At 43.4% G+C, this 25,519-nt stretch overlaps 1 protein-coding gene across 1 annotated transcript; it reads right to left on the bottom strand.

Moving 5' to 3' along the window:
• Window positions 1–855: 855 nt before the first annotated feature.
• Window positions 856–23,805, bottom strand: NDUFV3 (NADH:ubiquinone oxidoreductase subunit V3). The gene is made up of 4 exons (XM_090061368.1): window positions 23,673–23,805; window positions 17,444–17,537; window positions 11,801–12,754; window positions 856–7,456 (listed from the first exon to the last, which is right to left on the bottom strand). The coding sequence occupies exons 1-4, from the start codon at window positions 23,718–23,720 to the stop codon at window positions 7,290–7,292; spliced, it is 1,263 nt and encodes a 420-aa protein (XP_089917494.1). The 5' UTR covers window positions 23,721–23,805; the 3' UTR covers window positions 856–7,289.
• Between the last annotated feature and the right edge of the window lie 1,714 nt (window positions 23,806–25,519).

Below are 25,519 nucleotides of genomic sequence, written 5' to 3'. Positions count from 1 at the left end.
ACCCATCTTCCTCAGACAGTCCTAAATGCTTGGGAAAAGCACTGGTATTTTCATTATCTTTTTAATTGCAGACAAGAAAAAAAATCAGTCTCAATACTCATGTAAAAGCAGCTTAGTTGATGGCATCTTGGTAATACGATACAGAGTCCAAAACCTACATGCTAGGGATTATGAAAGTTTTTAAGAAACCATTCACTTTGAACAGTGGAGACTGTTTTTTTGTTTTGTTTTTTTTGTGTAGCGCTTGGAAATGAAGCCCACCCTCCGGAAGAAAATTAGCTTTAAAAAAAAACAACCCCACTCTTCCCCCCCTTCCGCCACCCCCACTCTATTTAACACATTTTGAATATGATTTAGTTGACTGCATTGGTGTTATGTTTGCATACCTAGCTGTCTCCTGACTTCAAAAGTCTTCACACTATTTTTTTACTAAGAACTTCAATTATCACCGCTGATTTTTAAAAACATTATTTGCCTTTATGCTACCTTTTGCATCAGAGGCCATGAAAATAAAAGTGTTTCAATTTTCAGTTACAGGAAATTGAATCTCACCTTCATATTCCTAAATAGTACCACAATGCTGTAACATTTGGATTACAAACACTGCTTGTGAAGTGTGGTCTGCATTCTGTAGAACTTGCCTGTTTGTACAGAGCTTAATTTCTGGCCCAAACTGTCTTACTTTTGGAGCCATTACTGAGCTCCATAAATAGCCTACATTATAAATTCTTCAGACAGGGACTATGCTATTGCTGATGAGTGTCCGTACAATGGGATGTATGCCTATCTTGTATGCTGCCATGGTATAACACATTGTGCATTATAAGCCACAAAATAGGTTAGCAACCTGAAAAATTAATATATAGTAATTTATTCTCAAACAAAGAAGTACTTTCAATTTTTTTTCATACATGAAGGAAATGTACACAGAAAATATGATCTGAACTAAATATTTTCAAGAAATCCAAGCTGTTTCCATAAAATTTAGGATGGAGTATTTCTATGGTGATGGTAGAAAGCATACAGCAGCAAAGAAAATCTCTATTTTTAAGGCTAGATCAATACACTGGCTGTAAATGAATATATGTACTAGAATAGCTGTGAAGCTACTCCAGCTATGACCTTTACAGGAGGTGAGGCAAAGAAGGTCAGCATCTGATATTTACTTACACTGTGCCACATAGTCAAAAAGGCATTCTCTGTGTGCTCTTTCTGTGACACTTTGCTCACAATTACAAAAGCCTAATCCTGTCCACACTGATTTATGTGGCAGATTCCTATCAACTTCAAGGGCAGCAGGACCAGAAGGAGTATGCCTTCAGTCACTTATTTTTAGCAGACAGGGGGCTATGGAGTACACAAAATAAGCAGTCCCTATTCCCAGAAGTTCCTGTCTATACCCAGGGATCCTCAACTCCCAGCCCACTAGCCGGATCTGGCCCCCAGCACCAGGTTATCCAGCCCAGGGTATACCCACATAACTGTGGGGAGCCTTGCAGACTGTGGGCACATGAACTAGATAGGCTGGGTGTGCAGGGCCTGATCCCAGTGTGTTGGGCCAGGCAAGAGTGACACATGGCCACGTGGGGCTGGACAGGGGTAGTATGGGGTCCCCATCTGGTCATGAGGTATGACACACGACAATGATCTGGGGGCACGGGGTCTGATCCAACCCACAGATGGCCCCACTCTTTTCATGTGGCCCATGGAACCAAAATGGTACAGTACTTACCAAATCTAAAGTCTGTAGTGCTGTCCTATACTGTGTTTTTACCCTGCTCAAGCCATAGCTCATGATTTACAGCATTCGTATGTCACTAAAATACTAATACCTTGCTTTATTGGTATTTAGAGATAGCACTATTGATTATATACACTTGATAAGGCATTTAGGTCTCAGTTCTGCACCCATTTACTTTGATGACAAAACTCATTGACAGGAGGCCTCATAGAGCTCATTTTGGAACTACAAATACTTACCTTTTCATGTTTTTGTTAGCAACAGCACACTCCTTTCCTTCTTATAGGTACATTATATTTGGTTTCCAAGTACAACATGTGTTACAAGAGAACCTTGATGCATCACTTGTGCATTAAAAATGACTCTCTAGGCTCTTTACTACCAGGTGGATTTGTACATTTGCTGCATTTTAAATTTCACAGTTAATGAAGGATTAAATAATACGCATCTTAGCTCCATTTTACAAGCAAATAAAACTGTCTTCTTGGTTCCTGACCTAAAAATTTAAGCAACAGATTTATGCATATCTCTTGATTGCTTTCATTATAGTTATGCAATGCTTTTTCAAATTAGTTTTGGTGGGTTAGGATATAAATAGCTGCACTGCTAATGGCACCCAGGGATTTATGGCCAATATCCAGATTGTCCACTGACTGACTTCATTTTACCTTTGATCAAACTTGTTCCACTCTTTGTAAGTGTAGAAACAGGTAATGGAAAACTCAGGGTTTGCTGCAAGTTCTTCTTAAAGGCCAATTAATTTTTAAAAAAAGAATGAATAAGAACCCACAGTGGAGCTAAACCCAGAGCAGCTGGCAGTCATTAAGGCAATTTTCCAGTGGGTAGAACATGTTTATTAAGAGGATGAAAATAAAAAGTTTACTGGAGTAAGTGTAACCATTATCAGAGCATCTGGATTGAGAAATTTTAGTTTTCCTCACCTCATATAGATTATAAAGTGAGAGGGGACAGCTGCCTTCCCTTTTATTCTAGCAAATGGTGAAAACTTTAACATAACTCCATTGCTATGCACCCGAGCTCTATCTGTGCAAAGAGCTGATATACATGATTGCTGCCATATCTGAAATTAAATATTCAGTTCTACACATAGAAATAAGATATCCCTAAAAAAGAAATCAGTGTAGTGTAACCAATTAAGAATTGTCTAACTGATGTCCCCTCAAACAATACCTTGTTTCCAAGAACTTGTACTAACCTTGATTATTTCCAAGAACCTGTAAAAACCTAAGACCAACTAAAGGAGTAACTCTGTTCTGACTTTCTGTCATGCACCTTTAGTTCAGTGTACTTCATCTTGTGGGGTACCATACAGAGAAATGAGCAACACCTACAGCAGGGGTGGGCAATTATATCAGCTGGAGGGCTCCTTAACGAGTTTTGGCAAGTGGTCGAGAGCTGTAAGGGTAGTCATCTCACCCTTTGACAGGTGTCTCACCCCCTAGCTGCCATCTTGCCACTAGAAGGCCCTTCTCTTACCCCCAGAAGGCATCCTTTGGGGGAGTGCTATCTTAGAACCAGAAAAAAACAACTTGTATACTAAAACTCAAAAATCTTATTATAATGTATTTAAATTTTATTTAAAAAATATTTTGTCCTAGTTTCATAGTTTCTAGGGTCGGAAGGGACCTGAGTAGATCATCGAGTCCGACCCCTGCCATGGCAGGAAAGAGTACTGGGGTCAAACGACCCCAGCAAGGTGTATATCTAGCCTCCTCTTAAAGACCCCCAGGGTAGGAGCCAGCGCCACTTCTCTTGGAAGTTGGTTCCAGAACCTAGCCGCCCTGACCGTGAAGTAGCGCCTCCTGATGTCTAGCCTAAATCTACCCTTTACCAGCTTGTAACCGTTATTCCTGGTCACTCCTGGCGGTGCTTGGGGGAACAGTGACTCCCCCAATGCCTGCTGTTCCCCCCTGCCTATTTTGTAACAGGCCACTAGATCCCCCCTCAGCCTCTCTTGTGGAGGCTGAACAGTTCAGGTCCTGTAGCCTCTCCTTGTAGGGCCTGCCCTGCTGCCCCCCGATCATGCAAGTGGCCCTCCTCTGGACCCTCTCCATGTTGCTCACATCCCTCCTGAAGTGTGGCACCCAGAACTGGATGCAGTACTCCAGCTGCGGCCTGACCAGTGCCACATAGAGGGGGAGGATCACCACCTTGGACCTGCTTGAGATGCATCTGTGGATGCATGACAACTTGTGGTTGGCCTTCCTGACTGCATCCCCACAGTGCTGGCCCATGTTCATCTTGGAGTCAACGATGACTCCGAGATCCTTTTCCACCTCTGTACTAACAAGAATGGAGTTCCCCAGCCTGTAGGTATGGTGCCGATTGTTCCTCCCCAAGTGCATCACTTTGCACTTGTCGGTGTTCATAGAATCATAGAAGTAGGGTCAGAAGGGACCTTATAGATCTTCAAGTCTGACCCCCTGCCAGGGCAGGAGAAAAAACTGGGCTCAAATGATCCCAGCTAGGTAGGCATCAAGCCTCCTCTTAAAGACCCCCAGGGTAGGAGCCAACACCACTTCCCTTGGAAGTTGGTTCCAGATCCTAGCCGCCCTGTGAAGTTAAGGCTGTCTAATCTAAACCTCCTCTCCAACAACTTGTGGCCGTTATTCCTTGTCATGCCAGGAGGTGCTAGGGGAAACGAGGTCTCTCCCAAACCCTTCTGGTCCCCCCTAGTGAGTTTATAGGCTGCTACCAAGTCCCCCCCCAAGCCTTCTCTTGTGAAGGATGAACAGATTCAGGTCCCATAGTCTCTCATTGTAAGGTCGCCCTGTAGTCCTCGGATCATGCGGGTGGTCCTCCTCTGGACCCTCTCAATGTTGTCCACATCCCTCCTGAAGTGGGATGCACAGAACTGGACACAGTACTCCAGCTGTGGCCCGACCAGTGTTGCACAGAGGGGGAGGATCACCTCCTTGTCCCTGCTAGAGATGCACCTGTGGATGCATGACAAGGTCCAGTTAGCCCTGCCAACCGTGACCTCACATTGTCAGCCCATGTTCATCTTGGAGTCAGTAATGACTCCAAGATCCCTTTCTGCCTCCGTGCTCTCAAGAAGGGAGTTCCCCATCTTACAAGTGTGCTGCTGATTACTACTGCCCAAGTGCCGCACCCTGCACTTGTCAGTGTTGAAGCACATCCTGTTTTTGCTAGCCCACCCCTGTAAGCTATCCAAGTCTTGCTGCAGTCTTTCCCTCCCTACTAGCGTGCTCACCTCACCCCAAATTTTGGTATCATCGGTGAATTTAAACAGGTTGCTTTTCACCTTTTCGTCCAAATAGCTGATAAAGAGATTGAACAGCGCGGGCCCAAGGACCGAGCCCCGGGGGACTCCACTGCCCACTTCTCCCCAGGTCAAATATGACCCATCTGCCACCACCCTATGAGTGCGATCCTTCAGCCAATCTGCAGTCCATCTGACTGTGTAGGCATCAATGCCAGTGTTGCCCAATTTTTTAATGAGGATGGTGTCAAAGGCCTTGCTGAAGTCCAGAAAGACTACATCCATGGCAACACCTGCATCCAATGCTTTTGTGACCTGATCATAAAAGGCAATGACTTGCCCCTAATGCAGCCATGCTGGTTGCCCTTGAGCATCATCTCTGAGGCCAGCCCATCGCAGATGTGCTCCATGATGATCTTCTCAGAGTTTCCCTAGGATTGAAGTAAGACTGACGGGCATAGTGTTGAATCCCATCCTATTCTCATCCGCCCACCCTTGTAACCTGTTTAGGTCCGATTGCAGTCTATTCCTCCCTTCTGATTTATGCATGTTTGTATATAGAAGCAATGGCATAATAGCTCAAAATAAAGTTTTACTCTTCAATATTGTGTGCAGGGGGGATAGTGGGATATGGTTGTGGGGAGGTGGGATGCATATGGGGGGAGGTGTAGGGTTTGTGGGGGAGGGTTTGGGTGTGCTTGTGTGTGGGTTTAGTGGGGTGTGCATATGGTGGCCCCCCACCCCATCCCATAGGCAACTGGTAGAGGAAGTATGGGGGGGCATGTGCCTCCCCTTACAGGACTGTCCCACACTGCCGATGCCACTGGCAGCTTCTGCAGGTGCTCGCCGGGTCCATCCCTGCTGCCAGCTGCTTCTGTAGGTGCTCACCAGGCCTGTCCCTGTCACTGGCTTCTGCAAGGCACTGCCCAAGTGGGAGTGGGCAGGGCTTGGCCCCATGCAGAGCACATCAGGGGCAGCCACTGTCTGGGCCAGATGCAATTAACTGATGGGCACCTGCCCGTAAGCCAGATGAAAACTGCCCGGCAGGCTGTATCTGGCCATAATCTGCCCACCCCTGACCTATAAACTAGGGACAGAAATTACATATAAATTGGTATAAGTGATTGGAAACCAGTCTAAACCCATAACAAAACAGAAGTTAAATGCACACAGACAGATGGCAGATCCCGGTCTAAGATAGACCTGGACTGAAGTATTATCAGACTTAACTGATTTTGGTTAAACTGGTCTATGAAATTTCAGTACTGGATTCCAGCCTCCCACCCCATCCAGTTCGGTCAGTCCCCTGGAATCCCAAGATGCTTTGCAGATCCCTGCTACCCTCTCTCATAGAGTGGGTAGGCTAGCCTAGCCTCTGCCCACGATCCCTGCTTCGGTCAAGCTGGGCCCCTGGTCTGTCATAGAGCTAAGGCAGCAAAGCCTTTGCTTCCTAGCTCAGCAGGTGGAGGCATGGGGTGCAGGTGAGAGGGGGAAAAAAAATCAAGCCCCCCTACCCAACTGGGGTCTGCACAATAGGGGCCAAGCCTGCAAGCCAGGGGCTTTCCCCCTTACTGTCTGGTTCAGTAGCTTTTCCCCTTGATGCCCTGCTTCACCCCTACCCCTGCCTGCAAAAAGAAAGTCTGTTCCGTTCCCTCCCAACCTAGCCTATGGCACTTAAGCGTAAAGCATGAAAATTAGAGCACTCCTGCCTCAGGCTTTTTTGAACCTCTATACTTAGCCACGTTCACATGTTGCTACACAGGAGAGTGTTCTGTACCACACTGCCTTGCCAAACCAACATCCCTGTTCTAACTTCAAATACACAACATAGGTAAGATCTTCAGCATTGGGACTCAGTCTTCATGTGTGATGAGCACATCAATGTGGCACAATCAGAATAATAATAATAAAAAATTAATACAATGGTGAATTCTGGACAAACAGATGCACATTATAATAACTGATTTCCTTCAAAACAGAAAACACTAATCAAAAAGTACAATCTAGGTCACATATTGGAGTCAACAATATCTGAAGGTCAGCTGAAATGATCTTCCCTATTATCAGTCAATGTGCACTAGGATCTAGAAAAGCTATTTAAAAAAAAAAAAAAGATTAGGATTATTATCATGAATGAGTTCAATATTAACCACAAACTAAGCAACTCTAGCAGCCAAAATGACCTTGTCACAAACATAAGCATAAATTACTGCAAGTTAACTGATTTATTTGAATATGGATTTTGCAGTAGTGCAAATAGAGCTATTTATCAAGACGCCTGAACATTTGTTGTAATCTTCTCTTTTACTGCCAAGGGGAAATTCTTCCAGAAGATGGCTGAGGCTGTCTGAATTTTGACAGATATACGTCAAAATCCACAAAGGTATACATATGATATTCATGATGTTGGAGGTTCTTGTAGGTTGAATTATCAAATTCCTCTGGAGCAGATGCAGCAGCCGTTTTTATCTCTGTGGAACAAGAACAAAAACCAGTGAACCTACTGATGTTAGAAGAGAGTCAACATTCTTTCTCGCTGAGTCAATGTCCTCTGGAGACTGGAGACTCTTCATTGACTGAACATTAAAAAAAAAAAATCAAAAAAAAAAAATCAGCAAGTTCAGCACCAGGATAAAGTTACAAGACATCTGTTAGTACCTTACAATAGAGCAAAGCACCACTGAGCTCTAGAAGAAAACACAGAATTTATTCATCTGCTCTACTACAGGATTTCAAATGGCTACTTAACACATAGGAGAGAGTGGAAAAGTAGCTAAAATGTTTGTGTTTCAAACCCTAATAAGTCAATATCAATGGGAAAATACCCAGGCGTCTTGTCTTTTAACATATTGCCTCATGTATATCTGACATCAATTGGTTACACTTCCTAATCCTCAGCACAGCCAGAAGAAAACTGTGGGACACTTAGCAAGCCACAAGATGCAAAGGAGTATTGCACTTGATATATCATGTCAAATCACAAGACAAAGGCATTAAAACTACTAGATATTTTTATAGACTGAGCATTCACACGAGGAAAAATGGCAGAATTCACAAAGCTAAGCTGATCTAATTTAACAAAACAATAATTAAGGATTTCAAGTTATTTATATTATGGCTGTATTATGCAACAACCAATCAAGAACTTTATATTTTAAGCCCTTCCCCCTTTTACTTGATCTCAGTCTATTTTCAAATCACGTCAGCTTTTTTTTTAAAGAAAATTTTGACTACAAGCAGACACTAATTTCTACGCTTTAAAAATTTGTTAGCTTAAACAGAACTTCTTATAGAAAGGTTTCTGTTTGACTTTCTGACTTCACCATATAGGGAAATTATGAACAAAGCAAGAGCAGAAACAAAAGTATTCTTTTAGGGGGTCGGACTAGATGATCTGTCTAGGTCCCTTCCAACTCACTGATTCTATGTAAATCCATTCTTGTATGCATAAAACACAAAATCAGAAAGATAGGTCAGTGCAATCTAACAGAAAAGCCACATACATTTGCATATGGTGGTGGTTTGTGTTAGACACTGGCAGAAGCTTGATATATTTTGTTATGCAACAAATCTGACACTAAAAATTAAAACTAAACAAACACATAATGAAAATCTATTGCTTTACTTTTATCCTTCTGCGGTTGGCACATAGTAATACTGGATATTCAAAAACACCCATTGCATTTCATACACAAACCGTTTGTTAGGTTTACGAAACAGCAATTTGTACTAAATGACAGGTAGAATCTGGGGTGGGCACTTGGAAAAAAAATCCAGGGCATCCTTCCGGATTTCCTAGCTGGATAAAGCTCACAAGAGAAACAACTACATACATATTTGACCCAGCTGTTGCGGTCTGTGCTGAAAACAGCTCCGTGAATAAGCAAGCACAGGAAAGAATACATTCAAACTGCAAGACAGGGTTCTTCTAAAGCAGAAGACAGATGCTCAGGAAGAAAAGCGGATGAGCTCTCACATTTTCCCTGTCCACAATGCACCGTACGTACTTGGCTCCTCAAAAGATGACTTTATCCCCAAGATCCTCCCCCATGCTTCACACTTCAGCTGTGCTCTCAAGCAGAATGATCTCTCCAGAGGATGTTAAGTGAGTCAGAGTACATTTCTGCATTCCTTTGCTGCTCATTTTACTTACCAACAGTTAATGGCACATTAATTCTGTTGGCTCTTTAGCATTCCTACTTCTGAAGAATGAAGCTTCCCTAACATCCATGTTTCTAAGGAGCAAAGCACTGTTTTTATATCTTCAGTTTGTCTTGCATGTTGGTCAGCTGAGGAGCTTGCAGACACACGAAGGAATAAAGGTAGGAAAGAAATGTAGATTACAGAAAATTTGTGAATATGGACTGTTAGCTATTAGCTGTTACTTTTCTTTTTACTGAAAAAGACTGAAACAAAACAAAACAGAAGATGCCTGTAAATGTGATAAAGCAGTCAGATTTTCCTTTCAGTTACATTCTTTTAAATGATTGCTCCACTGACATCAATGAAAATTAGGAACCTAGAAGTTAAAACCTGTCCAGACTAGAAAAGCCTCTGCTGCTAAAGCTACACAGGTAGAGCCCCCTTGTGGAGATGTAGCATGTGTCAGTAGGAGCATTTTTGCTGCCCCAAACTCCTGGAGGAACATAAGCTAAGCCAAGCAAACAGAAGCCCTCTGTCAGCCAGGGGGAGTTTGCCAACATGTCAGCAAGGAGTCATTTTTTTTCATGCTCCTCACTGACACAGCTATACTGGCAAAAAGGAAACATAAACCTCACCTTGCTTTAGATTTACACTGTAAAACAGCACAGGTACTGTAGGGGCTGCTGTTTAAAATATATACTGTATTGGTTAAGAGAATGGAACACACTTCACTTTAAAGCAGAGAATAAAGCCCCCCCTCTGCCTGTCTGGAAGTAAACTGAGCCTGTTCTTGCAGTTTTCTAGGCATCAACTTTTTTGTGAGAATGGAAAAAGCTGAAAGGCTTGATCCTCAACAATAGCATTGTGATGGAAAGTGGACAAAGCATCAGATGTGGACAGTGACAGGGAAAGTATGCAGGCTTTTTTAGGCTCCCTTTTCTGAATTACAGAAAAAGATGCCAGTTTTTTTGTAGATGGTGACTGCACTGGAATCCAAAGTCATCACCCCCAAGAATTTTACAAGTCAAAGGCAGGTCAAATCATAGGTTGTCTGTCCCTTTCAAACTACAATACTCCTTGGCTAAGTACAGACAGTCAAAAAGCCTGAGGCTGAATCGATTCCATCTTTGCAGGTTAGTCTAAGCTGAGCAGATTCAACTGATAACCAAGCGAACAGATATTTATTCTTGATTCTGGAAATGCAGCCACATGCCTCTAGTGGCCAAGGCCAGAAGCCAGGGGATGCTAGAGGATGGCTTCCGGCTGGGCTGGAGCAGACAGCTTGGGCCAAGGCTAGTCCAGCCACCCTGCAATGCAGGGGGGTGCAGGGGAGATGCAAAGCATCCTGGGATGCTGGGGGATTGTGAGTTAACTTGAATACAGAGGGGATCTGGGACAAGTTCAATAAATCAACTGAACCTTAATCAGTTAAGTCTGATACTACATCCACCAGGTTTATCTTAAAGCGGTTTTGGCCATTTTGAAAGCAGTTTATGTGCACCGAATTTCTATTTGAACCAGTTTCTGATCACTTGTAGCAGTCTGTATGTAATTTCTGTCTCTAGCCTTTTTGCTCAGCACTACATCCTGAACAGTGCTAAGTAAGATTTATTTATCATTTAAGACTATTATAAGTAATATCCTGATTTTTCAAACAGTCTTACATTTATGCTTTCTTCTCATGAGTTATTTCTTTAAACTCAAACATACTAGCTTTTGGCTGGCCAGATTTCTGAACTTTGAATACAGGACAGTTTTTAACACTTAGACAGGGTCAGAAGAAACAAACATGTGCTGCAGATGGTGTTGTGCAACTTGGTATGGAGGAATAATTTCATCTACCTGGAGTATGAGAAATGTAGAAACAATCAGACAGCTAGCCTGTTGGTTTGGGCTCATGAAACTTTGTGTATGGAGGATGGAATTATTTAATGAGCCCAATTATCACCAGTCAGCATAAGCATGACAGGGACAAGGAGCTGGGAGGTGATCTGGGGAAGGTACAGCATACAACACAGACAGACATTGATATACCCTTCCATCCCCTACTGTCGTCTGCTAAAGATTGGTTTAAGCCCGAGATCTTGCTGGCCCCAACATCCAGCTCTCTGATTAGTCTAGTCAGTCTCACACTTAAGTCCTGGGTCTAGAACCCCACTGTACCACCCCAAAGTCTGGTGCAATCTGCAGTCTGAAAAAAAGAAAAAGAAAGGGGCTATCATCAGAATGAATGTTATGGTGGTACAATTCAGCTCATTGGGAAGGCAGCTACCAACTGCAAGGGCAGGAGAAGGAGGTAAATCCTAAGAGGGGGCAGAGGCCACTGGATGTCCTCAACATGGGTCTAACAAAATCATGAAAAAAAGCCCTTAGCACTTTAGTTAGAATATTCTAAGGGTGAACAAAAATAAACAAAATGAAATTAAAAATGCTTCCTCCCATTGCAACAATTGGAGGCCACATTATCAATACTTGATCTAAAAGCCTAACAGCAAGAATTTTTCATCAAGGCATGACAGTCTCTGTAACAGTCAGTGCTACATCAGCTAGCTTTAAATACAGAACATAGAGCATCCATATTAAAGCTGACATTGAAGACTTATTTAAAATTACACAACTTCAAGCCCCAACCCCAAAAGAGCCAATATAGTTCAAATAATGTAAAGCTGTACCCTGTATAGTGCCATTCATTTCAGTCTGAGTTCCTGCTTCTTGAGTGGTTTCTTTCTTTGCTGTACTGTCTACCGCCATTGTTGTAGTTTTCAAAAGTTCCTTGTGTAGTTTAGAAGCAGCTATTTCTTGAGTTTCAGGCTCCTGCATCTTTGTCTTGCTTTCTTCTCCACTTAAGGTCAGCTTTGGCTTTGTATCCTTAGTTACTGGTACATCTTTTAGCTGTGTAGCTGCAGCTTGGGCTTCAGTGGCTGATTCCTTCAGGAGGTTTGTGTTCTTAAGACTGACTTCTGTTAGCTTTTGGCTTTTTTTATCAGGCATGTCTGAAATTAGCTTCAGTTTATCTACTTTTTTTGATATTTGTTTTATGGTAGACACTCTTGGTTTTGATTTTATTCCATCATTGGTTGTTGATGTTTTAGCAGACTGTATCTGCTTGATGTGGGGCAACTCAATTTTTGACATGAGAGATTTATTTGTAGATGCATATTCTTCATCACTTTTCTGGGACAATCTCTGTTTAACCAATGTTGTTTTCTTCACTTTCCCATTCTCAAAGGAGTGGGGATCTAGTCTTGGAAATGCCACTTTGGTTTTAAGGGCAACATCTGTAGTACTATCTTCTTCAGAATCAGAACTAGAATCTGAATCAGAGCTGGATGAAGATGAGCTTTTTTCCTTAGCTAACTTCTTATTCAGACCTCGAGCTGTTGTGATAGTACCTTTCCCCTCACGTGAAGACAGAGTTTCTTTCTGAGGAAACACTGCCAAAGTTTTCCTTGACATGCATTTCCTCGTATCTTCATCTGCTAACTTTAAAGCTTCATCAGGGTAAGGACTAGCTATAGTCATACCCGTATTTGCAGGTGGTGGGTGAGAACTAGGAGACAACTTTTTAGGAAACTCAACAGTCGTTTTGGTGGTTAGCAGATTGGTGCTCTCCTGTGGTGCCATATCTAGGAAATGGCATAAAGAGGAATATTATCATTTCTGACACTTTTGTTAATTTGGTATTCCTAAACACCCAACCTTAAGTTTCTGAACTGATCTGGTACTAAAGAGAAGAGACTGAAAACGCTGTGACAAGTGGCCAGATATTGTGGAACACATAACTACATTTTATACGCTGATTAGAGATAAAAACCAGAGCCCTATTTAGGATCAAATATTCTTTTCTACTATCATATTGGAACTTATGAGATCTCATTTCTGTTCCTTGCTATGTCAGACTTCCTGCAAGAGCCCCGAAAAGTCGCTCTCTCATTGTGCCTCCGTTTCTCTTCAGTAAAAACAGGATAAAACCCCCCTTCCTATCTCAGGGATAAAAAAGTTCATTAGCAAATGCAAAGTGTTCAGCACCTACAAAGATAAATGTACGTGTATGGAGAAGCAGCATACTCACTACTGCATGATTATTCTGTTAGCTGCTCCACTGCAACAGTTATCTTCATAAGCAATAGAAAAAAAATAAACTTATGAAGCTTAAATGGACACAAGCCTTGGATTTGCTCAGGACCCCCTGTATAAAGAGTTCAAATGTGCATGTAACTACCTGCTAAGTTGTTAGAGAGAACTTTATATCATACTCAGCTATAAAATGCTGCCCCCTCTGATGCTCTGTGAGGCCTCTCTACTTGCTTTTACTTTTCTGCCTTGTTTCCTTATTCTGTGTTTTTTTTCCACAGGAAAGTCTCAGTGAACTTCCAGACCCTGCATCTGTATTAAAATAAGAGCACCTGCCACCCATTTCTTTCTCTGAGGGAGAGGTAGGAGGGAAGTATGGATGCTAAGCTTTTACTGTCCAGACTGGGGAATTGGAATGACAACAGCAACGTCTAAGCTGCTACCCACCCCAGGAAAACTGTGTGTAGCCTGTTGGAAAAGTAGCAGGGGGTCTATGGGACAGCCATATTTGTGAAAACTGAGACCACTTCAGGAAGAACTGGGACCTGCAAGCACCAAAACCCCACTTGCATAAGGAGCTGCTTAATTACCAATTTGACGTGTAGTTTAATGTACCTCTGCCGTGTAACATAGAAATCCATGCTGCGTAACTTGGGTCTAATAGTACAATATAGCTCACAGAGCATTGGATTATTTCAACACACACTTTCCACCAATCATTTATAATTACAGATATTTCTTAGGAAACAATAAAATAATGATTCTGAACAGAGGTCAACCTTTAGCAACATGGGAGCTAAAACATTAAGGAAGATATAGGTGTGTAAATTTAAAAATCAACTAACAGAAGTGAGACAATATACAACCTTATCAGATTTGAATAAATTACACAGGAGGAGTCAAGCTACAGAACAAGTGTCCCAGGAGAGCTAAAAGGCAAATCAAATCAAGCTGAAATACTATTAATAAATGGGCATCTTAAGAAACTGATAAGACAGAAGCAATGTTGAAGTCTTGTCACTGTAGCATTAATACCAAACTTCATTAAAGACCAAAAAATAGATGTAGGTTAAAACAGTGAAATATTATATTTTTCAGCACATATTAAACCAAAAATAAATCTTTTAAGTAGTTAGATTAATGACACTGAACAGCAGGAACTGAACAAAATAGTATATTTGCAAGGGCAGCATGGACCACTAGCAACACTGAGACACTTCACGGTTTGTACCATCTGACCTGTGTCCCCCCATTGGATACTACTGAATTCAATAGACTCCACTGAGCCCCATGAGCAATATAAATTTTAAACAGAACATTCATATCACTAATAGAGGCTCTGAATTTGACAGGATAGAAGAGCACATCCATGAAAAACTTATGTTCCCCATTCCAGTAGCAAGTGTGATCATTTCACCAAAGCAAAGGAGAATTTCCTAACCTCTTCAAACTGGAATCTGAAAGACAGGCTGTACTTAGTACATTTTAACTAATAATAGCAATGTGCTATACTGTTAAAGAACAGTACCATACACTAGAACAGGGGTGGCCATCCTGCGGCTCTGAAGCCACATGCAGCTCTTCAGAAGTTAATATGCACCTCTTTGAATCTTTGCACAAGCACACTGTGACCAGCTTCTATTTGGACCAGCTTCCATTTCCATTTGCACCATGTGCTTGTGCTAAGATTCAAGGAGGCACATATTAAGTTCTGAAAAGCCACACGTGGCTCCAGAGCCATAGGCTGCCCACCCCTGCACTACAAGCAAGAGAAGAATACTAAAGGGAAGATAGTTTCATAGGTCTTTTCAGGCTCTCTTCAGAGAATTACATGCAACAGATTCTGGGGTAGTCACCACTGAAATAACTTAGCTATAGTTTCCAGAACACCTTAGATAACAATTTATATTTGATAACCATTTATATGTGATACCAAAAACAAAGATACCATGCAAAGCTGATAGAAGCTACTAATTTAAAATATCCCAAGTCTGTATATCATGCTGTGTATTATCAATCAGGACTAGAAACAGCAGCAGCAAAGACTCTCTCAGTAAGTACCCAAGCTTTTTTTCCACAAATTATTTTAGAAACTCACGGTTAGAAATTAGGGAGAATTTGTTTTCAAGAAATCTTTTTGGGGTGTTTCTTTTTAACATCTCTTTAATACATATGATTATTAAGTCAAGGGGACTATGCAAAGACAAATAAAAGACTTAACACTTACATTTCAGAACCTGTGCCACTGTAACTGTCCCAGCACACTTTGATACAGCATATGCTGACAAGAAAAGCTCTTGTCAGCCAGTACAGATACCTCACCTTCCTGAACATCCTAAGCTAAGCTGATGAACACCCTCTTCCACTGACATAGCTACATCCACCCTCCTGCCTACTCCTCCCCCAGGGTTTTGATGACATTGCTGTGATTTTTTTCACACTACTGGCCAACATAGGTATGCCAGCAAAACTGTAATGCAGATCTAATTTAAGGACACTGACAGACGTGACATTTTGTTGTGCGATCAGCCACTAAAACACTCTACAGCTGTGCCCAATCGCCGCACAAATTAAACTTAATTACATGAGGGTTCAGATGAAGGTGTTCTAAAGTGGAGCACCTTCATTAACTTCTGCTAATGCATGCTGGGAGCAGGCCTGGGGTGAAGCAGTCCTGCCTCATCCCCGGTGCTGTGTTCAGGATGGAAAGGGGAAGGAAGTCCATTCCTTCTTCCCTTCCCATCCTGAGACAGCACTGGAGCTGGGAGAGAGAGTGTGGGGCTAGGGGAAGAGACTGCAGACACACAGCCTCTCTCAACTGGAGTGGCTCCAAAAGCAGAGCTTGATCCTCCACGATCCTCCAACAGTGAATGTCTGTTGGGTTGAGAGGGTCAGTCTAATTCATGGCAATTTCTGTAAAGTTCCATAAGTTAGACTGGGGAGCTGCATATCTGTCAGAGCCCTAACTCTGATTTTAAATTTTAAATTGGGTCACTAATCATCAGTCTCACCAATCTGTGCTTACACGACTAATTTTTTGACATGTTTCAAAACCTATACCCAGTCCTACACATTACTTACTCTGCAAGCTCTTTCAAACAGGGACTATTTTTCTGTTACGTATGGACAAATCCTACCACAAAGGGGCCATAACTGTACTTCCAAAGCACTATCTGAAACAGGTGCAAATAACTATGATCTTGCCAAAGGCATCCCTCCATATAATGGGCTACCCCACCATACCCAAATAAATTCAGAAATATGACAGGACTATTTGACGTCTAGATCCACATTATGCAGTACGTTCCCCATTTTCAGTACAGATAAACAGTGAATTAACTGGACTCATCCCACAAATAATTTTTATATATCTCCTACCCTGGGACTATCTGTGGCATCTGCTCAAACCCATCCCTAGAACTCAATGGCTGAGATGCTACAGGTGAGGTCTGAGATATAGTTGCAGCAATGAGATAGGCAAGAAAGGACAGGAAAGTTATCCTGACAGCTTATACCCAATACAAGTCTATTGCTAGCAGTCCTTCACTAATCTGGGCATGCTTCAAAACCCCCTCTTCAGTTAGACACTGGTGGAGAGGCTAATGCAGTTGAGGGTGAAGGATTTAAATTCTATTGGTTTGCTGACTAGTGGGGAAATGAAACATGGTAAGGAGTAGCTATCTCATGGCTTAGGGCAGTTTTATAAACTCCTACAGCACTGGGGTTTTTAGATTATGTTAAAAGTGCCAGGTGTTTAGATGAGCCCTCTGCAGACCCCTCCGCAGGGACTTCTACAGTAGAACGAACATTTGCCTGATGGCAAATGGAACGGGAAGCAAAGGGACAGAATTTTTTCTATTTTTCTTATATTGAACAAAAAGTCCATTGCACATCCCTTATTTCTCTTCCCGCCATATATTAGAGGCCCATATTTACTATTAATAACCACTGACCATGTCTCCACTGCCTAGTCATCTGCTCTACCCAAACAGACAAACCGAACCAATCAAGATCTGTAGGATCAAAATCTGTTTCTGTGATAGGTTGTGTAAATGGTGACATAATGTGGGAGACAAACAAACTGCAGCTTGTAATGTGAATACTCTACTGAATAAAAAGCTACTCAAATTGTTTTTATACCAAATTAAAAGTGAACTTTCTACTGGACGTGCACTAATTTTGACATGCATCTCTATGACTGATGCATACAATTATCAAATAAGGAAAAATAAATGTCTTACTGTTTGTTGGACCTTTTGCTGAACCTCCTGACTTGGTGCAAAGTGAAACAGATGGGAAGAGGCCTTGTTGTCCCGATGCTTCCAGCTGCAAAGTCTGCAACATCAAACCAGACAAACTGGTTATCTTTTGATTAGGAAAAGAAAAAGCTGTGTTATCTGCCGTTTTTCTTATTTGCAGTTAGCTGGTGATTTCTGTACAGTACAAACAGGAATAACAAACAGAAATTCTCTGGATACAACTATTCCACCCTCATCTTTATGGGTGCATCCACACATCCACACATGCAAACACGTGCACTTGCAGCAGCTCAAATTGAAGCGGTGAAAATTTGAGCCAGAGCGTTTTGCCTCAGCACACGTGCTCTGACATACATTTTGTTGTGGAGCAAATTGTGCCACTTGGGGCAAAATAACCCTGGCTCCTCCCGGATCTGCAGCTGGGGGAGCCAGAGCCCAGGGCCAGTACCTGTGCTGTCCCCAGCAGTATAAAAAGCTGCCTTGTCCTGGCCTCATCCGTACAAAAAGCTGCCCTGGCAAGCAGTTCAGGGCTACTCACTCTCAGGAGCTTCTGGGGCCTGGCCACTTGGTACCTGGGGACACTACCCCTTGTGCCAGCTGGACTGCTGCAGCAGCATCCCAAATCCATTTTTAAAAATACCCCCAAATCTATGTTTTTCCACAATTAACACAAAAAACCACTCTACACACATACCCACACACACACACATACCCTACAGAGAGACAGTGCGCGCGCAATCAGTTGGCCAATGCTTTACTGGTATATTTACAATGTTAAAGCAACGTGGAAGCCTACCAGTGTCTCTGTCATCATGATAAATTTTAAATACCTATGTGTTGATGTGTACTTTTGGTTTTCTTCACACATGATGGGTACGTGATAGGGGGTGTGGTGTTTGTTGGAAGCGGGGGGGAGGGAAGGCAGTGTGTGTGGAGGGATGTGGGTTGGTGTGTGGGTAGGTGTGGGGTGATTACTGGGGGGACAGTGGTTGCAGGGTACCTTGTGGGGGAGCTGCTCAGAAGGGGTGGGTCCCCTGGCCCCCACCCCTTGCAGCACATGGAATGTCCCCCCCCCCAGGCACCCTGGAGGGCCACAGCCCCCCCACCACCACCCAAGGCCCATAACTTACCTATAGCAGCAGCAGCAGCAGGAGTGGAGTGCTCTGAGCCATGGCAGCAGGACCTGGCCTGGCACGCAGTCCCTGCATGCTGCGCCGGGTCCTGCCACCAAGGGCCTGGCCTGGCTGGGCAGCAGAGGGGCCCCAGGGGCAGGACCCAGCTGGGTGTGGTGCACAGTTCCCACACCAGGTCCTGCCTCTGCCCCACTGCGGTGCAGTGGGACCCGGGCCAGCCCCGTGTGGCTCGCTAGTTCGGCTTTGCACTAGAGCAGGTCACACAGCTCCGGGAGGCATGGGTCTGTGCGCCACATGGGGCTGGGCCAGGTCCATACCCCCCCGCAGCCCCAGGGACATCCCCCCTGCCACTCCCCAACCTCCCCCACATCCTGCTGCCACCCCTCACCCACCCACACACATGAACGCAACTCCCCCCCCACACACACACACACACACTTGCCTTGGACACCACCAGGGGCTGGAGTCAGCAAGAGAACAAAGAGACACTGTGGCTGACACCAGAGTGTCTCTTTTGGAGGACTGACTCCCTGGCATGGTCTGGCACCGTGCCTTGCTCTGCTCTTCTGTGGAGCAGTTTTTTCAGACCCCTGGATATCCAGGGGTCTAATTTTCTCCCTATGCTGCAAACTTGCAGCACAGGGAACCTTTTTTCATTCCTGCATGTGCCTCTTGCCCTGCCTGAAAGGAGTTTGAGATGGGGCAAGCAGCATGTGTGTGTTCGTCTGGATGCGCCCTATGAGATCTCATTGGGACGTTAGGCATCTTAAAGTTACACCACTCCAGCGCAAGTTTATCCCTGGATCCATCTTGCCCAGCTTGCATTCCATTAATGTGTGGCTGCTCCCCATACATGAGCTGTCCAAGTTTCAGTCTTCCAACATCCCAAAATGCAGTGTCCCCTTCTCCCATCCTCCTATTCCGTATGGAAAAAAATTTCTATCTCCTGAACTCTACTGCCTAGGGTTCTGGCACCAAGTCAACTCCCCCTCCTTGGGGTGTGGCCTTCCCACCACCAGGGTGCAACCCCATGCAAACAGCCTGCAGAGCACATGACAGCTAGCCAGCTAGCCAGGTCACAGGGCATGGCCTGGTTCTAGGGTGGGAGGGGAGAAGGTAGGGGGCTGGATCAGGTCCACATGAGGTGGGACTTCCTTTACCATGGCAGGGGCAGCAACTCCCACAAAAGCACCTTCCTTCTCTTGCTGCTCCCACCTCCTAGCCACCCCAGGAAGCACAACCCACACCCCAAATCCCAAATTATTAAAATATGAGACCCTTTTTTAAATTTACTGCCTCTATTTCATTTTAAATTATTTTTTTCCTTACTTCTTTTTATTTTATTCTTCAGTGGCTGACCTCCCCCCACCATTTCCTTTTCACCTGCCATTTCATTACCCACCTCCATCCTATTAATTCTCTGCCTCCCAGCTTCATGTTCCTCCTTCCTTCCCCTCAATCCATCTCTCACACCCCTGCCTAGATCAACCAGCCCTCTAGTGGCTGTAGGTGGGGGTTAGTCAGAGAAGGTTTTTAGCTTTAAGGTGCAACTGCTCCAAACTTGAGTCACCATTAACTAATCAATATTTGAGCAGCTCAAAGTCCAATGTGTAACAAGGCCCTTAACTAGAAACACTTTGTTACTTTCTATATATGCCACTTATACCAGTATCTGCAGTTAAAATTAATTTAAATCAATTTAGTCATAAGTATGGAAGAAAACAAGAAAAGGCAGTAGCATGTCAAATATACATACCACATCTTACAGAACGGATTTATACAGCAGACACATTTTAATATTCATATACCCAAAAACTATATTCCATATTAAAATATTGAAAGACTATTAGGTTACAAAGATAAACCTGTCAACACTGGGAAATGCCAGGTTTACACATCTAACCATGCAACTTTACGTTGATTATCTACTACACCCAACCTGCACAATGAATGAGGAAGCAGTCATGGAAAGAAAGTTGTATGTGAACACTTCATTAAAAATCATAATGCATATGCATAAGGAAGATGAACTAGGGATTCATGAACAACCACAACTCAGGCATTCCTTAACTTTAGTTTGCAAAGTCAAACAGGCAAAATAACATTATGTAAAACATCTTAACATGGGATTTCCTTGAGTTTTTTTCCTCCAAAAGAACAAAGATAAAAAAAAAGGTTTTCTTAGGTGCTTTCTTATAAGGGAGTATTTAAACCACAGTTTCTTAGCACGGACTGCTACCATTTGAGCTACAGAATGAATGAGATCAGGTGGCAGCAGAATGTCATTATCCTCCAATGGCAGAATGTGCATCTAATGCTTTATGCTGGATTCAGCTTGGCACTTTTATCTACTCTCTAGAAGTAGGTGAGGGACTACTAGAGGCATCAAATGTAGCAGGAAGGGTGAGGTGGGAGGAGGTGGAGGGGGGCATTAAGATGAAACAGGAAAGTCACACTGGGTTAGGAAGACAGACACAGGAAAGCAGCCTAACATCTCTCTCCTCCATACTACCCTTGAAGTTAATAAATTTCTCAGCTTATGTGATACTCTCAGACTATAGTGGAAATGAGTCCCTAGAGTTGCATAGGAGGGACTGAGAGAAAGGTAGCCAAGCTGACCTCTTCCCCCACACCCCTTGCTCTTGTCAGAGCTGCTCTGGCCTGCCCAGCATAGTATCTGCCATCTCCACGGAGCAGGGGCTCGGAGAACATTTAGTGACTTCATGTTTAAGATGAGAAACGGTAATTTTTAATACTTTACAGCTGTTATAACAGAACATGTTAAAGGACTCTCTATAATGTATGGACTACAGCACGAGAAGCAATTCAGATTTTGTAGCCCATCTGACACACAGTCCCCATTACACCATCCTTCCACTCATCCATACATTAGCCAGATGCACCAATACAATGCTATTTACTTTTTCATGTTAAAGCCAGATTCAGCCTTCCTTTATCTCTACTATGTACTGGTGTTGATAGGAAGCAACATTGTGATCTATCCTCTAGACCATATCCAGCCCATGGAGTCACTTCCTCTGGCCTACTGGGCTACCACTGGCTACTGGGAATTGGGAGCATCCTGTATCAGATCCAGTCTGCAAGGAGTCCCAAATCCAGCCCAGAGTGAGTTTGACATGCCTGCCTACAGACCCCTCTGCAGGGACTCCTACAGTAGAATGAACATTTGCCTGATGGCAAATGGAATGGGAAGCAAAGGGACAGAATTTTTTCTATTTTTCTTATATTGAACAAAAAGTCCGTTGCACATCCCTTATTTCTCTTCCCGCCATATATTAGAGGCTCATATTTACTATTAATAACCACTGACCATGTCTCCACTGCCTAGTCATCTGCTCTACCTGAACAGACAAACTAAATCAATCAATAAGCTAGATGACTTTTGATAGACTAGGATTTGTAAGATTTTTTTGTTATACAATTATATCAGAAGGTTCTCAAGTTGCAGTTATGAAATCTTCAATATTTAGCATGAATATACTTATTAAGGATATGACTACAACCCAGACACTGCAGTGAGTGTAACACAGTGCGGAGATCCCTAATGTCACTTTGCTACTGTTACCAGTCTAGCTGTCGCCCACTGAAGTTCAGCACAGGCTGGTTTATCCTGCTTCTTAAGATAAACTGTTGGGTACAGCTGCTGTAACATATGCTCATTTTATCCCATCTAGACAAAGCTGAACAGCTTGTGACTGATAAGTTTCAGGGCCTTTTTTGCAGTTGGTTTGCCATTTCTACCAAAGGTTACTGTAATGCAGCTTAGTGCAGTGATGGACCTAATCTCTAGTCCAGTTCTGGGCAGTAGCCACTGTTACAAAAAGAAGCCAATTTAACATAATCAAGTGTAAATGTGGTAGGGCAAGGATGCTCAACCCCCAGCCCACAGGCTAGATCCGGCCCACAGAGCCAAGCCATCTGGCCTGCAGAAGTTTCCATAGGTGCACAAAGTTGATGGTGGGAGAGCAGTGACAGCAATTGCCATTCCCTTGCCACCAAATTTCTGGACTTGTAGGGAGCCCTACAGGCCAGATTGACAAGCTAGACTGACACACAGAGGTGACCCAGGCCCCAACCAGGTACACAGGGGCCAGTAGGAGCCAGCACAGGGCCCAAATTAGGTGTCATGGGGTTGAGGGAGGCAGCATGGAGTCCTGAATCAGCTGTCAGCTTGAGGCTTGATTGGACCCGCATCACTCATCTGGCCTGTGGCACCAAAAAGTTAAGTACCATTGTTGCACAGATTGGAGGGTGGGGTGGTATTAGAATAATAGAAAAATATGGCTGGGAGGGACATCAGGAGGTCACCTAGTCCAATCCCCCTGCTCAAAAGCAGAATCATCCCAGCCTACACCATCCAAATCAACCACTGCTTGTTAACCTAAACTTAACACTGAATGTTAAGTTAACCTCTCTACGTAATGTGTTCCAAGACTAAATCACGCTCACAGTTAAGAAACTTGTCCTTATAGCTAATGTAAATTGCTCTTGTCAAAGCCTTATTTTTTGTCCTGTAGACAGACAGCAACTGGTCACCATCCTCTTTATAACAACTTTCCTTTGTATAACAAACCCTTTTATATTTTATATTTGAAGACTGTTATTAAATCCCTCAACCCCATCCTCTTATCCAAACTTTAAAAAAAAAAAATCACAGTTGTTCCTTATATGCCATATTTTCTAAACCGCTAATAATTTTCTCTCCATTAGCCTCTTCCCATGTTGTCTACATCTTTCTACACAAAGCTGGACACCCTACTCAAAGGTGAAGCTTCACCAGGATACAAGAATGACTTCCTATACAGGATACAAGAATGACTGCCTATACCTCGCGTATGACCCTCCTGTTAACACTGTCCAAGCTTCTACTGGCTTTTCTAACACAATAGCACACTGCTGACTCACACTCAGTTTATCCCAGGACATGCCAAAATTACTCTTCCCCTAACACCCATGGGCAGATCTCGGTTTTTGAAAAGGGCGTGGACATGATGAGATGCATCAGCACATATAACACAACATATACTCCCCTACCCGGATCACGCCCAGACAGTTACCTTGAGCGCCGCAGCCCGGGCACATCCGCGGAGAGAGAAGGCCGCCATGTTGTCGTCCGGCAACAAAACCAGCCCCCCTCGGCAGCGAAACAACACCTCGGCCGCAAGGGTTCCGCCCCCTCCTACGTGCCTCGGCGCGTGCGCAGAAGGGCTCCTCCCCCGCCCTGGAGCCAAGGTCGTAGTCCTGCTGCCAAGTAGTGAACGTGGCTGTGGGACGGGGTGTCACTGCTTGCCTTGGAGAGCGGGTGTGGGAAAAGACCGTAAGGCCCCTGCTACATGTTCCATATATTACACAGTTCCTTGGGGAGTAACACAATAAATTTAGGGCACGCCTGCAAAGTCAGATTGGCCCCAAGGGCAAAGTAACCTATCACACAACTAACTGGTGCATGGCACAATGAGTGTAGACCTGCCACATGCGCAAAGTACTTATCAGACTATTAACTGGTGCATCATGCAATAAGTGCCCTGCGTGCAAAGTGCTTCCTACACAATAACAAATTGCGTCTCCAGTTATAAAAAGAGCCAACCAGCTCTAAAGTTAGTACTCGGAAATGTGTAACAATTCCAAATCTGGTTTCTGCCCAGCTCTCATTTGAATGTGGAGCAGGGCCCCAAGAGAGCCTTGCCTCTGGCGCAACTGAAAAGCAGTTAGGTTAAAAAAGGGCTGGGAGGGATCAGTCTGTAGGCAGAGACATGAAGAATGGTCCCCCAGGGCTTCCTGAAGCCTAGTAGAACAGCAACACCCACAGAACTATATTTTCACAGCACAGTTGAAACCAATGAATCCTGGCAGTGCAGGATGAGCAAATAAAACCCATTAGTCCACAGGTTGCAAATGGGAAAATTGTACTACTGAGGCCTTACAAGACCTTAATTAGTTTCTCAAAGCACTCAACACTGGTAGATCCCTGATCTTGAAGACTGGAACTGCTGCCTAAATTGGTTATCCCAGGGCATATAAACAATGTCTTTTTGAGCTAGGAGCAGTTCTCAGGATTCCTGACTTCACATCCTGCCTTCATACCACTAGCCCCACTTTTTAATTTATTCATAAAGAGTTCCGTAGGCTGCTTGTTGCAGTGACTTTCTAAATATACTTTAAAAATTTATGTCACAAAAGCCTAGGAATCAGAGCACGGTAAATTCAGCTTAAAGACCTTCAAATTATGGTATATTTTATAATCAGAAAAACAGGGTGAGAAGGGACCTCAGGCCACATCTAACCCAACCCCCTGATCATGGCAGGTTCATCCTTGTCTAACTCATCCCAGGCAAGTTTTTGACTAGCCAGCTCTTAAACACTTTTACTGATAAAACACATAACTGTCAAATTCATTTTGTACTTTAAAATAAAATTCTTTTAATAAAGCTTTGCCCTGTGAACATTATTATGCAATCCCATACTAGAATAGACTTGAAAAAATATGGTTCTCAAGCCCTGATTTGACAAACACCTGTACATGTGACCAACTTTGTACCATATGTAGTATCATTAACTTCAATCAAATTACTTACCTGCATGAAACTAAAGTGTTTGGAAGACTTGATTGACCTTTAAAGGATACTGGCAATTTGAATATTTGATTAATTTTAAGAAGTGCAATGTTTATATAGGTAGAAGGTAGGAAAGCATGGCATCTTAGACTCTAACTGATTCAGAAAGCAACAGTCCCTGCTATTAAAAATCCATAATCCAATCTTTATGAAACACATTATAGAGAGTTGACTACTCCTTGTTCACGCTTATTAGAAGGATAATCTGGGTGGGCCTGAGAGCTATAATATTGGACGTCCTCTAGTCCAATTATTCTAACTGCTGCCCCTTCTCTTGGTGCAAAGACACT

The sequence above is a fragment of the Crocodylus siamensis genome, chromosome 1 (assembly GCF_052110815.1).
Source record: "Crocodylus siamensis isolate JL-2025a chromosome 1, ASM5211081v1, whole genome shotgun sequence".
NCBI classification, from domain to species: Eukaryota; Metazoa; Chordata; order Crocodylia; family Crocodylidae; genus Crocodylus; species Crocodylus siamensis.
Note: the sequence above shows the minus strand (reverse complement) of the source record. Positions and strands in the feature narration are given on the sequence as shown.